At 43.9% G+C, this 15,109-nt stretch overlaps 1 protein-coding gene across 1 annotated transcript in view; it reads left to right on the top strand.

Annotated features, from left to right (window-relative positions):
- The window catches only part of UBE2D4 (ubiquitin conjugating enzyme E2 D4), a 362,319-nt gene extending 348,969 nt beyond the window's left edge, over positions 1–13,350 (top strand). The window contains exon 7 of the mRNA XM_086943450.1: positions 9,784–13,350. Within this exon, the coding sequence (XP_086799576.1) occupies positions 9,784–9,829 (46 nt within the window). The 3' untranslated portion in view covers positions 9,830–13,350. The remainder of the gene's footprint in view (positions 1–9,783) is intronic.
- Positions 13,351–15,109: the final 1,759 nt, after the last annotated feature.

Genomic DNA, 15,109 nt, shown 5'->3' with positions numbered 1-15,109 from the left:
CCTCCTTCACGACCTGGGTTTCTCGTTGAATTACCCAAAATCACACCTTCAGCCGGCACATGTCCGGCAGTTTCTGGGTGCAACAATCAATACCCTGACGGCCAAGGCGCAACCAAACCAGGTCAGGATAGACGGCATACAGTCTTTAATCCAAAAGTTCAGACCGGGACACTCACTTCCAGCAAGAGTGTTCATGCAGTTGATAGGCATGATGGCCTCCTGCATCTTCATAGTCCCTCACGCACGGTTGCATATGCGCCCGCTCCAGGAGTGCTTAGCAAATCAGTGGACACAGGCTCAGGGACAATTAACAGACCTAGTGTTGGTTACCAGTCGGGCATACAACTCTCTGCATTGGTGGACTCCACACAACCTTTGCAAGGGCCGACTGTTCCAGGAGCCAGTGCCACAGGTTATCCTGACAACGGACGCATCTCTCCAGGGATGGGGAGCTCATCTGCTCACTTACACGGTGCAGGGACTATGGACGACGCAGCAGCAGAAGATGCACATCAACTATCTAGAACTGATGGCGATCTTCATGGCACTCAAGTCCTTCATTGTACATCTGTGCAACAAGGTGGTGTTAGTCCGGACGGACAACATGACCGCGATGTACTACATCCAAAAGCAGGGAGGCACCCACTCACCACAGCTGTCTCACCTGGCTCAGAGCATGTGGAAGTGGGCCATTCAGAGGAACATCTTCCTCATGGCAGAACACCTCCCAGGGAAGGACAATCAGATGGCGGATCTGCTCAGCAGATACAGTCATCAAATGCACGAGTGGGAGATACATCCATCGGTACTCCAGCCGTACTTCCAAAGGTGGGGTCGTCCAGACATAGACCTGTTCGCCACAAGGGAGAACGCAAAATGCCAAAGCTTCGCCGCCAGGTTCCCACACCCCCAATCGCAGGGCAATGCGATATGGATGAACTGGTCAGGCAAATTTGCTTACGCTTTACCCCCGACACCTCTGATACCACTGGTGGCGAGAAAACTAAGGCAACACTCGATGACACTCATCCTAGTTGCTCCAACGTGGGCGCGCCAAGCCTGGTACACCACGTTCCTCGAACTCTCAGTGGTGCCGCATCAAAGACTGCGCCTCACGCCCAGACTTCTGACGCAGAACCATGGAGAAATTCAGCATCCAGATCCGCAACAGCTCAACCTAGCGATCTGGCTCCTGAAGTCTTAGAGTTTGGATACCTCAACCTACCTCCTGAATGCATGAACATCATCAAGGAGGCGAGGAAGCCGTCAACCAGGGCATGCTATGCCGCAAAATGGAAACGTTTTGTCATTTACTGTGCAGACAATGACATAAACCCGCTAGATGCATCTATCCCTAACATCATTTGCTATCTGTTACACCTTTAGAAGTGCAAGCTAGCGTTCACTTCTATTCGGATACATCTATCCGCCATCGCAGCTTACCTTCAAAATAGGCAGCACCTCTCGGTCTTCAGGGTGCCTGCCATTAAAGCGTTTCTTGAAGGTTTGAAACGAGTCATTCCCCCAAGAACACCGCCAGCTCCGGTGTGGAACCTCAATGTGGTCCTCACCAGACTAATGGGACCACCATTTGAGCCAATGCACTCGTGTGAACTGCAGTTCCTAACGTGGAAAGTTGCTTTCCTAATTGCGATTACGTCACTAAGGCGTGTTAGTGAGCTGCAAGCGCTCACAATACAAGAGCCTTTCATTCAGATTCATCCAAATAGGGTAGTGCTACGTACTAACCCCAAATTCCTTCCAAAGGTGGTGTCACATTTTCATCTCAACCAAACTATCGATTTGCCGGCATTCTTCCAGAACCCACAAACGGTGGCAGAAAGAATGCTCAATACGTTAGACGTACGGAGGGCATTGATGTACTACATGGACAGGACACAACACTTTAGGAAGACGAAACAACTCTTTGTTGCCTTCTCACCACAACACAAAGGCAACCCAATTTCCAAAGCTGGAATAGCCAGATGGATTGTTAAGTGCATTCAAATCTGTTATCATAAAGCCAAGCGCACTTTAACAATACCCCCAAAAGCACACTCCACACGCAAGTTGGGGGCATCCATGGCTTTCCTAGGAAACATTCCTCTAGAGGACATTTGCAGAGCAGCCACGTGGATTACACCACATACCTTTACAAAACACTACTGTGTTGATGTACATTCCAAACAGCAAGCGGCTGTAGGGCAGGCTGTTCTCAAGACACTTTTTCAGGTTTCTGCAGCTGGCACGGGCAACCGCCGCTGATGGAGGGACTGCTATGTATTCTATGCTAAGATATGAATTTAGCAGCCCACATGCCTCGAACTGAATATGCTACTTACCAGTATGCATCTGTTCTTGGCATGTAGGGCTGCTAACATTCATATCGCCCACCCTCCTCCCCGGTGCCTGTCGCAGCTGCAGATATACTATTGTATTCAATCATCAGCATGGACATCCTTTACACTTTTCACTCCATCCTCTGCCACAATGGCGAAAAACAATCTGGGGATGGAGCCGATGCCCATGCGCACTGTAGTCCAGGGGAGGAGCCACCCATCTCAGGATACTTCGAAGACTCTTCCAGGACAACAATGTGCGATCATCCGGACCCAACACTAGGTGGCGATCTAATGCTAAGATATGAATGTTAGCAGCCCTACATGCCAAGAACAGATGCATACTGGTAAGTAGCATATTCATTATATAGCGCTTACTTCTGACGAGGTGTTAAAGCACGTTGTAGCAAGTAGCACGCTACTCCGGAACACAAGATTATAGGTTAATAGTAATTAGTTATTTTTGTTTTCTTTGTGCTTTAGTTGTCTTACAATTGTGCTCTTGATTTATTGTGCTTTTAGTAGATTTGAGCAGGGATAGAATGATGGGTATGGATTTGAAAGTGGCAGTAGTAAGTTGTGTTTTTTTGTAAATAGTGGTTGTGTTTGCCAGTTATCTGGGTGACCTCTAAAGAACGGAGGCCAATGTTTGAGAAAGAGGTTTTGGGGGTTTATAGTAGTCAGAAAGGTTTGGGATGAGTCCTAGAGGGGAGGGATGGAACACAGGTTGAAAGGGAAAAACCTGAATGTAACGTATACATGCATAGATATATTATGCATGTGACATTTGTTAAGGTTGTATTGGCTGGAGAAAACTACTCTTTACAGTTTAGTTTGAAAGCATGACACCTTGGGGTAAATTAACTCATCTCCTTGAAAATGTACTGCTCTTCGCACAATGTGCACAAAATTGATAAACATGCATAAAAGATCAGCTTATTTAAGAATGAATACATTTTATTTGGGTAATCACATAAAGCTACAACACAGCAAAAATGGGATATGGCAAGGAAATGTAGTTTTCCAGGAAAAAAACGACCTAAGAAGTAACGCTTTACTGGGAAGAAATGGATCCATATGACTCAGGTTTATTACATGGGCTCTCTGAATGCCCCCAGGCCTTCTGTCCCCTCCAGGAAGAGCAGGAGCAATCCCTGACTAAGCATACATTTCTACACTTCTGGCCCTGGGAGGTGTGTACAGGCACTGCAGTTACCTCACACGAGTACTTGCCTGGGCGCCTCTTAGGCTCCGCCGGCGCTGTCTTGCCTCCCTGTCTGGTGCACGTGTGCACATGTAAATATCATTTTCACGAAAGTTACTTGTAAGTTTAATATTACAAAATGTAAATGTCACAATAACGTGGAACACCATTTTATAACTTTAGCTGCTTGCTGCACAGCAGCTAGAAACATTCTCAGTTCAATGCAGCGCCAGAATATTCCACCTTTATGTTTTTACAGTTTCATCTATCTATCTCTCCATGTAACTTTTTCATGTCATACTGCAAAAACTGCAAACTAGCTCAACAATTGTACAAAACCTTTTTTTAAATGACCACATAGAAAAAAATAAGTGAATGAGAAATGTGTCACCGCCGTAAGGTTTGACAATACCCGTGTGGAATATTCATGTCTTTTGGATGTACCCTTCCACCCTCCACTCAAGTGCTTGCATTAATCTGTATGAGGACTCATTTGCAACCATAGATTTATCTGTCCATTACTGGTGCTCTTTCCTGCCCCTCGTGCATCGTGACCACCTCACTCCAGGTCATTCCAGACATTGTCTCCAGTCCTGAACTTTTCACTCACTAATCCATATTTCATTTTCAAGGTTTTATATAGCGCGAACAAGATCCTTACAGATATCAGAGCGCTTTACATAGAATGAGAAGACAAGAACAATGTAATATAGGGGAAAGAGAAACAGTTAAATAGTATTTACACAGTTTAGGTTCAAGTGAGTTTAGCCAGGAGGATCGATTTGACTTCCTTTTTGAAGGATGCAGTGGATGAGATAAGTCTTATTTCTGGAGGGAGGGCATTCCAAATCCCGGGGGCCATCCCTGAGAAGGATCGTTTGTAAGTTTTTGTCTTGTGGAATTTTTGTGGTTTCAGGAGGAGAGTTTGTGCGCTTCTTGTTGTTCTTGAGCCTCCTGACATTGTCAATTTCTGTGCGATGCAGCTAGGCGAATTGTGGTGTAAGGCCTTATGAGTCATGCACGCAATTTTCAGGTGTATTCTGGCTTCATAGGGTAACCAGTTCAGAGATTTTAAGTCGGGGGAGATGTGTGAGCGTCTTTTTGATCCAGTGATGAGTCTTGCTGCAGCATTGATAGAGACTCTTAGTGGTGCGGTTGTAGATAGGGGGAAGCCGCAGAGTGTGGTCCTTCCATAATATTTTGTTAGTGGAAGTTTAATGCATTTCATTGTGCTAGCCCAGTGAGTTCACTGTGGAGGCAACACAAGACTTAAGCACCAAGAATGCACTACTAGGCTATCACACAGAATGCCATGTCTGGAAACAATGCCCATAACAACCTGAAGGGGTGGTCACCCTAGTCTTGCTCTAATGTGGTAACGCTGCCTGTGTTAGCATATTTAATCCAGACCTATTGGTTTTTTGAGTGCTTGTTTTTGTTATCAGCAGGAACTTCATGTTTTTAGGTCTTGCCTAGAGACACCTTTAGATGTTTTGCAGTCCTCGTGTAGTTAAATTAAAATAAGAAGAAAATACACACATGCATAGACGGTATTTGGATTTGATCTCCTAATCCATCGGTCTCTAGTGGTCATTCACGGTTTGCATCCGCCCACAACAGCATGGAGAAATGGATCAGCCCGTTTCAGCCATTGTATTGTAGTATTTATATAGCTCTTAATTACCCCTATTGGGGGGGGCTAAAGCTCTTACCCACACACACACCTTCTGCATCTTCAAGGAAGTGTAGTTGGAAAAGTTTATTTTTTTTCAAACTAGATGGGACGTGTTTTTCTTCTGTTGTGTGTGAATAACTAGGGAGGTGCTGTTATCTTGGTACGGAGAGTATAAAGATAATGGAGTAAATGATGTTTGAGACAGACGTGCCAGGAAAAAATATGATGGCTGGTTGCACCAATTAGTTCTACAAATTCTTAGAAGTTGTGACTTTCTTTCTGGTCTCTTTATACGCTGCTTGCAGCAGAAGGGTGTCTACTTGAGTTAAGCTGGTGCAGCACGATAAGCCAGTTATAGGAGAGCCACCTCGATAACTCAAGGTACTGTCCTCTAATGTATGAGAAGGGTAGAGACCAGGGGGTTCAGAATGCATCTAAATCTGCAAGCATGAACTAGTAATACAGTTGTCCGTTTTACCAGCCGGGTGGTGGCTCTTGGGCACTAGGAGTAGCCACCCACTTAATTCTCAGCTGTTTACTAACGGGACTCCTCTTCTGCTGGAGAACCAGTAGTCCCGGAGAAGCTGATACTGGCAATCTGCAGAAGCGGGAATCCAAGTGAAGCTGATGGTAATGCACAGAAGCTATAATCTCAGAATTTCAGGTGTGGCTGTGGTGACCCAGTGGAGCTGGTAGTGAGTTTCCTGTAGAGTTATGATCCCACAAAGCTGATACTAGATATGGGTAAATATCTACACTAGAACTCGGACTCCGCATATGGAATGTAACTTTTGCAGTATCCCAACCTGGGCTCACACTCCGTTGGTCGTCATTGACCTCCTCCCGATTTGCAGTGAGTATTTACAGCATTTGTATTGCTTGGATGTCATATTTTTGTCTTGCCTAACCAATTGTAAAGTGCTCTGATACCCTACTAGGGTCAAGTCCGCGCTATATAAAACTTTATAAATAAATGAATATAAAGCTTAGAACGGTGACAAGGAACTCATGTGCTTTGGGAAGGATCGCACACTATTATGTAGGAGCACAGAGTTAGTGATGTTGTCAAACGTAAGGGTTATCATTGGTCATACTGTTTCCACTCATTACCCTGCATTTCCTAATCGTTTTTATACGTACTGCATTATTGTGCAGATTCCTTATTAAAGTTACTTTCATGTGCTCAAGTTATTGGGATTCTTCAAACCACTGGTAATATTGTCACGCTTAAGATACCAGTTATGCCGTCAAGAAGATGCATTTCAATGTAGAAACATATTATAACTGATATGTATAAATCCTATTCAGAGTACTTTTTTGTAAAAGAAACACCAAAAATAAGTGATCATGTGTCAATTTGTGGGGTGGGGGGGAGAAGAGTGTGGAAGTTTTGACTGGAAGTTGGGGCTACCTTCAGACGCTGCTTTCGTTTACTGCAGACTTGATAGTAACTGATCCACCAAAAATGGAACAAGAAGAACCAACTCGGAATGAAAAACCATTTTAAAAATATTTTTATTTAACTTTTAAAGAGTTGAAAACTATCACCAGACTGCATCAGTCACAAATGACATTAGGATACGTACCTAGAATTGACACAACGTTTGAGGAGAAATTAAATAATAGGTTACAGCTGTCAGAAAAATCAACAGATCAACTAATCAGAAATGCACAAAATAGGCCAAATACGTTTGAAGCGCTCAAGGCCGTTTCCCCTGCTTGTACTAGAAATACCCAGTTCTAGTTTTAAAATCTGGCAGAATAGAACCCACCACTCAGACTTCGTAGGCACTATGGAGTTAATCCAAGATCTTGAAATGCATAGTCGGGCAGTAGTAATTGCAATTGACAGGGCCGCAGTCTATCTAGGGCCACAGTCCGGTTTGTATGTCAGCATAATATCTTTAACAGTCGCCTGGAAATCGAGCCCCCCATACAAGAGCTGAGTAGTTGATTTAGGCTAGACTAGAAGTCCTCCCCCCTTGCCGGTAGAGTCCTAAAGAGGAGTTTTTTTCTCAGTTCTTCGGTTGGAGAGCTGGAACTAATACAGGGAGTCATTAAAATCCCTACATTTTTAGGTTGAACCTGGGCAGCGCATGCACTGCTCTGTGAGGCATGCTGTATTGAGGTAGGGACTTGAAGTTATGTTCGTTTTTTTTTATATAGAGCTAAATCACAAACAGGTCTCTAAGCGCTTCTAGAGAGAAAAGCAAAGCCTGTAGGCTGTCGTGTCAATGGTAGCGGAGGGAAAGGATAGTCAAACTGTATTCAAGGCCTCCTTAAAGAGGACGGTCTTGAGTTGCTTCTTGAAAGGGAGAAGTGTCAGTTCCATACGAAGGTAGTCCGGCAGCTGATTCCAAAACTGTGGAAGAAGGACAGAGAAAGCTCTGCCCCCTTTGGAAACCGTTTCGCAACGTGGGATAGACAGGTGGCGGGCCTGTGAGGATCTCAGTGTACGGCCTGGAACATAGTTCTTGAGACGGTCTTTAATATATGTAGGGGCATTTCCATAGATTGCTGTATGGGCAATACAAAGGCCTCCTAATTTTCACTTTGTTTAATGGGGAGCCAGTGTAGCTTACATAGGAGGGGGGTGGCGTGAGCACTGCTGGGGAGCCTGAATATCATCCTGGCTACGTCGTTCAGCACCACTTGTAGTTTATGGATGAGGTTTTGGGTGAGGCTGATGTAAACTGGCTGTTCAATGGTCAAAAGGTTTAGTAGTCCATCCATAGTACTGCCTGGTTTCATTTTGTAACCTCCCATTGCGACGCCCCCTGTTACATGTGTTGTTACTTGGTAGGCTTTAATTACAGCCTCCGAGCACTATTTTCTCAGATAGTTATGACCTGCCTGCTGTTGCAGACAGGGCACCTCTCTCAACGCTTTAAAAAAAAAATGTATAGCACACATTTGCAATGCAATAGGTCTTGCATTTGCGAGAGTTTGAGTTTTGGGCATTGTAAATGACAACGACTTTTATTTATAGGTTTTAAAAACAAATAAAAGGCATTGTCTTTTACAATGCAATAGCTCAAACTCTTGTAAATGCGAGACCTATTGCATTGCAAATGCTTATTTGTACTGGCATTGGTAATGTGTAGGCTGTTTTGAAATTCTTCCACTTTGCTTCCTGCCACTTTTGTATATGTAGCATTTTCACTAGGCCTGAGCAGTGAACTCTGCTCCATTCACTCAGTTTGCAGAGTTTTTTGCACTCTGCAGAGCTTGCGAGTGCAGAAAACTCCTCTCCGCGTAGTGCAGCAGAGTTTCCCACTCGCGAATGGTAAGCTTGCATGCGCAAGCTGCCGCTCGGGTAGAATTTCTATCCGAGCTGCAGAAAGACCAGCGCGAACGGAACTCTGTGTTGTCTTTTTGTCACTTTGTGGTGTTTCGCTATGTGGAACCAGAGGCTTGATTTTCAAACATAAGTAAACCAGTTCATTTACCACACTTCTGTGGAAACCAACTTCAATTTTTTTGTAAAAAATATTGGCTCTCGTTCTTTGGAGCCCTTATTTGCTTTTTGTTGATGACCGGATATAGGGAATGTTGTGACATAATTATAAGTCAACGTCCTTCCATTGAAATAGTTGTGGGCCGTTTAGACCAGCAAATTGGTTATTTTTGAAATGTCGTTTGTGTATATTGTATAAATTGTGTATAGTTGTGTTTGTATATATGGTTTTGTAAAAATATGTGTTACTAAAAAGAAAAAAATAAGCTTTAAGGAATAATAAATAGCCTTAATATTTCTTCTATGAGTGATTAATGTAACCTTTACCTATATAGGAAAACAAGTACTTTTGATTCGGTTGAGATTTATTTCCTTATGACCATAATTCTAGGTCAGGAAAGGACAATTAGTGGTGTCTTTTCTATAATTAAGTTATATTTTTCAAAAACTTTACCATAGGCATTGCTTTCGTTGAAGTCTCGTTCATTGAATGACAGTATTATTTTTCCAGAACACATGCACGTCTACCTAAAAAGAAATGTACTTCTGTACCAGGGCTGGTGGCCCAATTCTTTAATTTCACATTGCTCTTTTTCTTTCGATTTTGTTATCCTTTGTCTTTAAACTGTTTTCATGTTACATTAAGTTACAAACAGTTGTGCATCTTCTTTGAGCTAATAATTGCAGGCATATGGCTCCCATGTTTAGTAAGCAACATGATTTTATTTCTGTTTTTGAGGACTATGCTAAATGCAAAAGTAAAAAAAAAAATAACAACGTACTGACTTCCCACGGTCAGACTTAATAGCTTTGCAAATGCTTGTTCAGTAGTGTTGTATGCTGCTTTGACTCCAAAAAATGTACTTCTTCAATCCCATGAAATGATAATCAAGGACTCGCAACTCTGATGTTTTTTCATACTTGATATTATTGGTCCATTTATGCAGCTTTGTCGTGTGTACTTTTTGCGAATTAAGTTAAGACAGCCATGTTACAGGGTCGCCAAAGAAGAGTTTTGTAGAAGGCAGTGAAACTGTAGAATTTGCATGACGTGGATAACACCTGTGCCTTCTGCTGTCCTGATTGGGTCTTGTTTTCTCTATTTCAGATACAACAGGCTAGCACGGGAATGGACACAGAAGTATGCAATGTAAACTGCTAAAAACATAACAAAAACACTTATCAAATTTTACGAACAGACAACGTTTGGGCACGAGGAGATATGGATATACGCCTCCTCTTCTGAAGGGAAACCTGAAACAAATACAAAAAAGCTAACTAGAGAGCCAGGATCGGAGTTCTGGCTGCCAATCCTTAATTTACAAGCCTAGTGCCATTTGCAAAGAATTTTATACAGCGGGATTCTGCGGAAGTCTGCATCAGGAGTGCTTTAGGTTTTGTGTTCACATCATCTGCACCTGTTTTGTGGGTTATGCTCGGTGGTTATTGTCACGTTTTTTAAGCCAACATTGCTCAGGTTTGATTGGCAGCTGATTCTCAAGACCATTGAATCCTGAGCTGCTTCTCTGTACTGGAAGGGTGGACCTTGTAGTTGGACAACTAGCCTCATACAGGATCCCTGGCGGTCTGCCTGTGCCAAGCAGTCACAGCCTTTGACAGTACCGGCACTGCCTGCTGTTTGAACTTCACCGAAGGAACTTCACGCCTTTAAGATTGAACATTCAACCTGTTGAATTACTTTAGGAGCCCAAGAATTTGTTTACTTTTCAGCAAGCTTCCTTGTGAGCCTTGAAGCTCATGAAGATAGTGGCCAATCTGTCCGTTGAGCTTACATATTCATCATAGAATGCGCTAGGCGATTCAGTGGACTCTGCCTCCACAGCTCACTATGCAGACTCGCTGAGTTCCCCACTCCCATTCTATTTATAACTTTATCACACAGCGTTTGTGCATGAGAAGCGATGCTGGAGCTTGTACTGTGTCCACAGTCGCCTTTCGCTTAGTGGTTGCGAGGTATCCTTATGCTGGGTCCCACTTTGAGATGGCGTTTCTTGCACCATCTAATTCCTCCTACAGGACCCCATGCCACCTTAGTAACTGGGCCTTCTCCTATGTGGTTATCTGCTTCAGATTCGCAAGCTTTGAATATTCCCTGCGCTGTTAGTTAAGACCTCAGCAGCAGCAAATTCTAAACTGGTTAATCTGATGATATCCACATTGAAGAAACTGTTGTTACAGGTAAGTAACTTCTTCCATTCAACTCGCACTGCAAGGGGTACAGAATGACTGTGCTGGGTTGCCCTGTTGTTAGAGCGAGATGGAAGATTTAGTTGCCACGGAAGAACACTTTGGGAGGGGAGAATGGTGCTTTCCTACCTCTGCCATCAATTCATGATAGTGTTTTTGAATATTTCCCTCTGGAATGCACTGAAGATTCAGCATGACTATTCTGAGAAATAGAAGTAGCACACATGAAGCTGTTCTCCTTGCGGACTAGTTTGAACCCCGTTTTCTTTCCTCCAAGATCGGAAGCCCATAAAAAGTAACCTGTGCCAGATTACTGTGTAGATGAAGTAGCTTTTACGTACTGTTCTATTTTTTTGTGTGTTTTATGTTTGTTTTCAGAGCTAATGTTCAGTAGTAGTAATCTGCAACTCCAATTGCTTTCCATTATTGATATTAACATGCGGTACATACGCTCCTCATGCAGGCGCAGTAGCATTAAAAAAATTGATCTTTTCAGGAACTTTTTTTTGTTTTGACTACAACACTCTGTAAACTTTGCCTAGACATGTCCCCGGATGTGAAATGTGCATTCTGTTATTTTTGGCAGCTAACTACCCTGCAGTGGAGAGTCAGAATTCTATGGCAGCAGGTCCTTATTAAAAGAAAAAAACTGGTTTATCTATTATTTTTTCCATTATTAAAATACTTCTAATCATTGCATAAATGGCACGGTTCTCCTTTAGATATATAAGAAATATTTCAATTGCCCACATCTTTACAGATTCGGTTTGTGGTGTTTCCTTCCAAGGATGATAAAATGAGCATTGATGACCTAGTTGACAAATAATTATTACCTCATTTGTGTACCGCTGTTTTAAAGCACGGTCTAAAAGATGGCTGTAGTTGGTTACTCACTGGTAAGTGGGTTAACTTTGCTTGATTTCCTTTTTCTTTTCCTTTGCACACTTTTAGGAGCTCTATCCTTGCTTTATAATCTCTTGAATGAAGCAGTGTATTCTAGAAAGAGATACTCGACAAAGTTCATTTTCAGCAAGGTCATAAAGACAGAGGTCTACAGGGAGCATCGGGTTAAAATGTACGCTGGATCCTAGCCTAGCTTTCAAGAATACTCTAATCGGCTCTTTTCAACTTGTTGCATATTTTAAGTGTAACTGCAGAAAGCTTGTGCAAGCAGTGACATGGCTGACGTGCTTACTTTTCGAATTGCTTTTGATTTTTGTCTCAAAAGATCACCGTCTGAACCCTTCCGGGCAACTTCCTGAGCAAGCCAGAGCGGAGATGTACATGTTGACCCCTGTAAACCCACAAAGGAAGAGTGATGGCTCTGCACTTTCCCTCATGGGCACTCTCGCTCAAACCACCAAAGCTCCCTTCCCTCTGAATCCCTGCCTTTTGTAATGTTAGGGCATTCCAAAAACGCCTGTTATGCCATCCGAACTGAAGAGCTCAGTCAAGCTGCCATCCAGTTCATACTTTCGAAATCCCTAGTTTATTCACAGATGAGTCTCTCTTTTATTTCTTTGGCCTAAAATATTGCTAGTTCCCAACTTTCTTTTCTCCTTGCTCCTCCTACTTTTTACGCAAATTGTATATTTATGCAGTGCAATCACTAGAATATCTGTCTAAATCCTCGCCTCTCCTTTTTGAGTGCTGTCCGTAACATGGAAAAAAGGTTTTGACCCCAGGGATCCTGCTTGTGTAGCCTGGTCCAAAATTGATTTGATGCATTCCACAGTGGTTTTTCCTTGTATGTCTGTTTTTTTTTTTTTTTGTAAGGCTGTGAGGTTTCTCGAATGTCTTCATACTAGAGACTGTGTATTAAACTGCCCACTTTTTCACTGGATTTTTTCCTCGATTGTGAAAAGCAATTCAGTCTTTTCAAAGTTCTGCTTTTGAGTTTTGTCAAAAGGAAAATTCCCCCCCTTTCTTTTCCTGTCCTTTTAACTTCACTGAACCCCTTCCTTGCAATGGCAGAAGAAAAGATCAAGAAACTTAGATGTCACTTGGTGCAAGTGGCTACTGACGCTGATGTCTTGAGTGCTTTGATTGTATGAAAATCCAAGGGCAGTTAAATATTTTCATTATGCCACTCTGTATTATCCTCTATATTCGGAACTATTTGGAACCACCCGCTGAGACTTACTTCTGTAATAGATGATATCACTTTACATTTTGTGAGACCGCAAACATCCAATTTTTGCATGAAGATTACCCTTTAATCACCCTACAACTGGTAAGGTACTAAGCAATTTTATTATAGCGGTAAATCTCATTAAATTACCTGAACACTAACAAAATCAGATACTTTAAAGTAGGTATGTGCTCAATAAACCTGGTACCAGTGCTATAACTTTGACTGATATATTAGAACCTGCCAATGGCTGTCCGTTAAACTGATCACTCTCAATACTGTATAGCTACCATTAAAAAATGTTTATAAATAAATATATATAACTTTATCAGACAATCCTCACGTGCTAGAGTGTTGCTGTTGATGTGTTGTCACCCACTTGGCTCCCGGGTCTGTGTCAGGACAGACACTTTTGTGGTAAGCTGTAAATTTTGTTAAAAGTGAAGCCAAATGGTTGATGGGCCACAGGGAAAAATAAGATGAGTCCACTTCAAGCATGCTGATTGTGTTTACACAGTAGCTACACATTTCTCCAAAAAAACATGCATCTTACCATTAACATGTCTGCCCTGACCAAGACCCAGGCATACAGTGCAGTCCACAAAACACCGGAAAACAAAGAGGAACAAGTGGTAAGTACCATTCACTATCAGATTCGATACCTTCCTCAGAACATTGCTTAGAATGTTGAGTGATCTGTGGTTTGGTTTTCCTACCATTTGTTTCATAGGTAGCTCTTTCGTTATTTGATACTGAAAGGTGCTTCTAACATCCTATATGCTGTCACTTATGCCAATTCTCTTAGGCAGGTTTTTTTTACTGTGGTGGTTAAATGTCTCCAGAGGATAGCCTCAATGTCTGCCAGCTTCGTCTTATCTCTCTTGGTTAAGCACTGCAACTTCTTTCAGAAGGTGTCTTACAGAAGACAAAGGCCACGAGGCAGGCTGCATTGGTCCCAAACAGGAAGAGCTGGAAAATGGTCTGATATTATTTGTACAAGCTCTGACTTCAGTGGACGAAACCCAGTTACCTATCTGCTGCTAGGTAACCCGAAAGGAGCACATTTGCCCGTGGTGCGTTTTAAGTTGGGGGATTAAGTCCCCTTGAATCCTGAGGTCCCCTGGCGCACAACTACCCCACCAGGTACCTCCACTAAGCGCCACAGCGCTGCGTTGCAGAGAGGTGTAAACAGGGTCGTGGCCTCAGAACACCTCTCTGCAACGCAGACCCCTGGCGCATACTGGAGGTTCCTGGTGGGCTAGTTGGCCCCCAGGGACCCCCAGTATTCGAGGGGAATTCGTTCCCCCTCTGCAAACGCGCCAGAGGGCGCGTTTGCAGAGTGGTAGAAGGAGGGGGCGTGGCCTCCAGCCCAATCCCGTTTATTTTTTTATTTGTTTTTAAACAAGGGGGCTGTGTAGCCAACCTTCTTTTTCTAATTTATTGGCCCTGGGGACCCCATCCCCAGGGCCTGGCCCCAATTTTTAATTAAAAAAAGGCCATATTTTGCCCTGGGCACCCCATCCCGGGGCATGGCCCTTTTTTAAAAAAATGTTATTTTGGAGGGGGCTGCCTTGCCCCCCCCTCTTGTGGCCAGTTCTGGCCCCGGTACCCCATCCCCCGGGCCGTTCATTTTTTTTTTTTTGGGAGGGGGGCCACACGGCCCCCCTCCCGGGCCACTACTAGCCCTGGGGACCCCATCTCCCGGGGCTGGCCCTCTTCGTTGGGGGCCGTGGGGGGGTCCCAAATCCCCCCACGGTCCCAGCCTGCTTCCCGCGTCCTGCGGGAGCCGGCATTGCTTTTCCACATGGGGAGCAGCTAACATGCTGCTACCCCTGTGGAAATGCAATCTGCTTTCCTATTTGGAAGAGAGAGCAGCTTTCCTGCTCTCTCTTCCAAATAAGAAAGCAGTTTGCAATGACAGGGTGGGAGCCGCGAGGCTCCCGCCCTGTCATTGCAAACAGCAGTGCCCCGGGGTGGGACCCCAGGGACACTGCAGGAGCTGGCCCTGGGGGGTGGCGGTCCCCTGGGCCTGTACATGGCCCCCTCCCACATTTGTAAGTTGCCCGGGGGGGGGGGGGGTGGCGTTCCCCGGGGC

The sequence above is a fragment of the Lissotriton vulgaris genome, chromosome 11 (assembly GCF_964263255.1).
Source record: "Lissotriton vulgaris chromosome 11, aLisVul1.2, whole genome shotgun sequence".
NCBI lineage: Eukaryota > Metazoa > Chordata > Amphibia > Caudata > Salamandridae > Lissotriton > Lissotriton vulgaris.
Note: the sequence above shows the minus strand (reverse complement) of the source record. Positions and strands in the feature narration are given on the sequence as shown.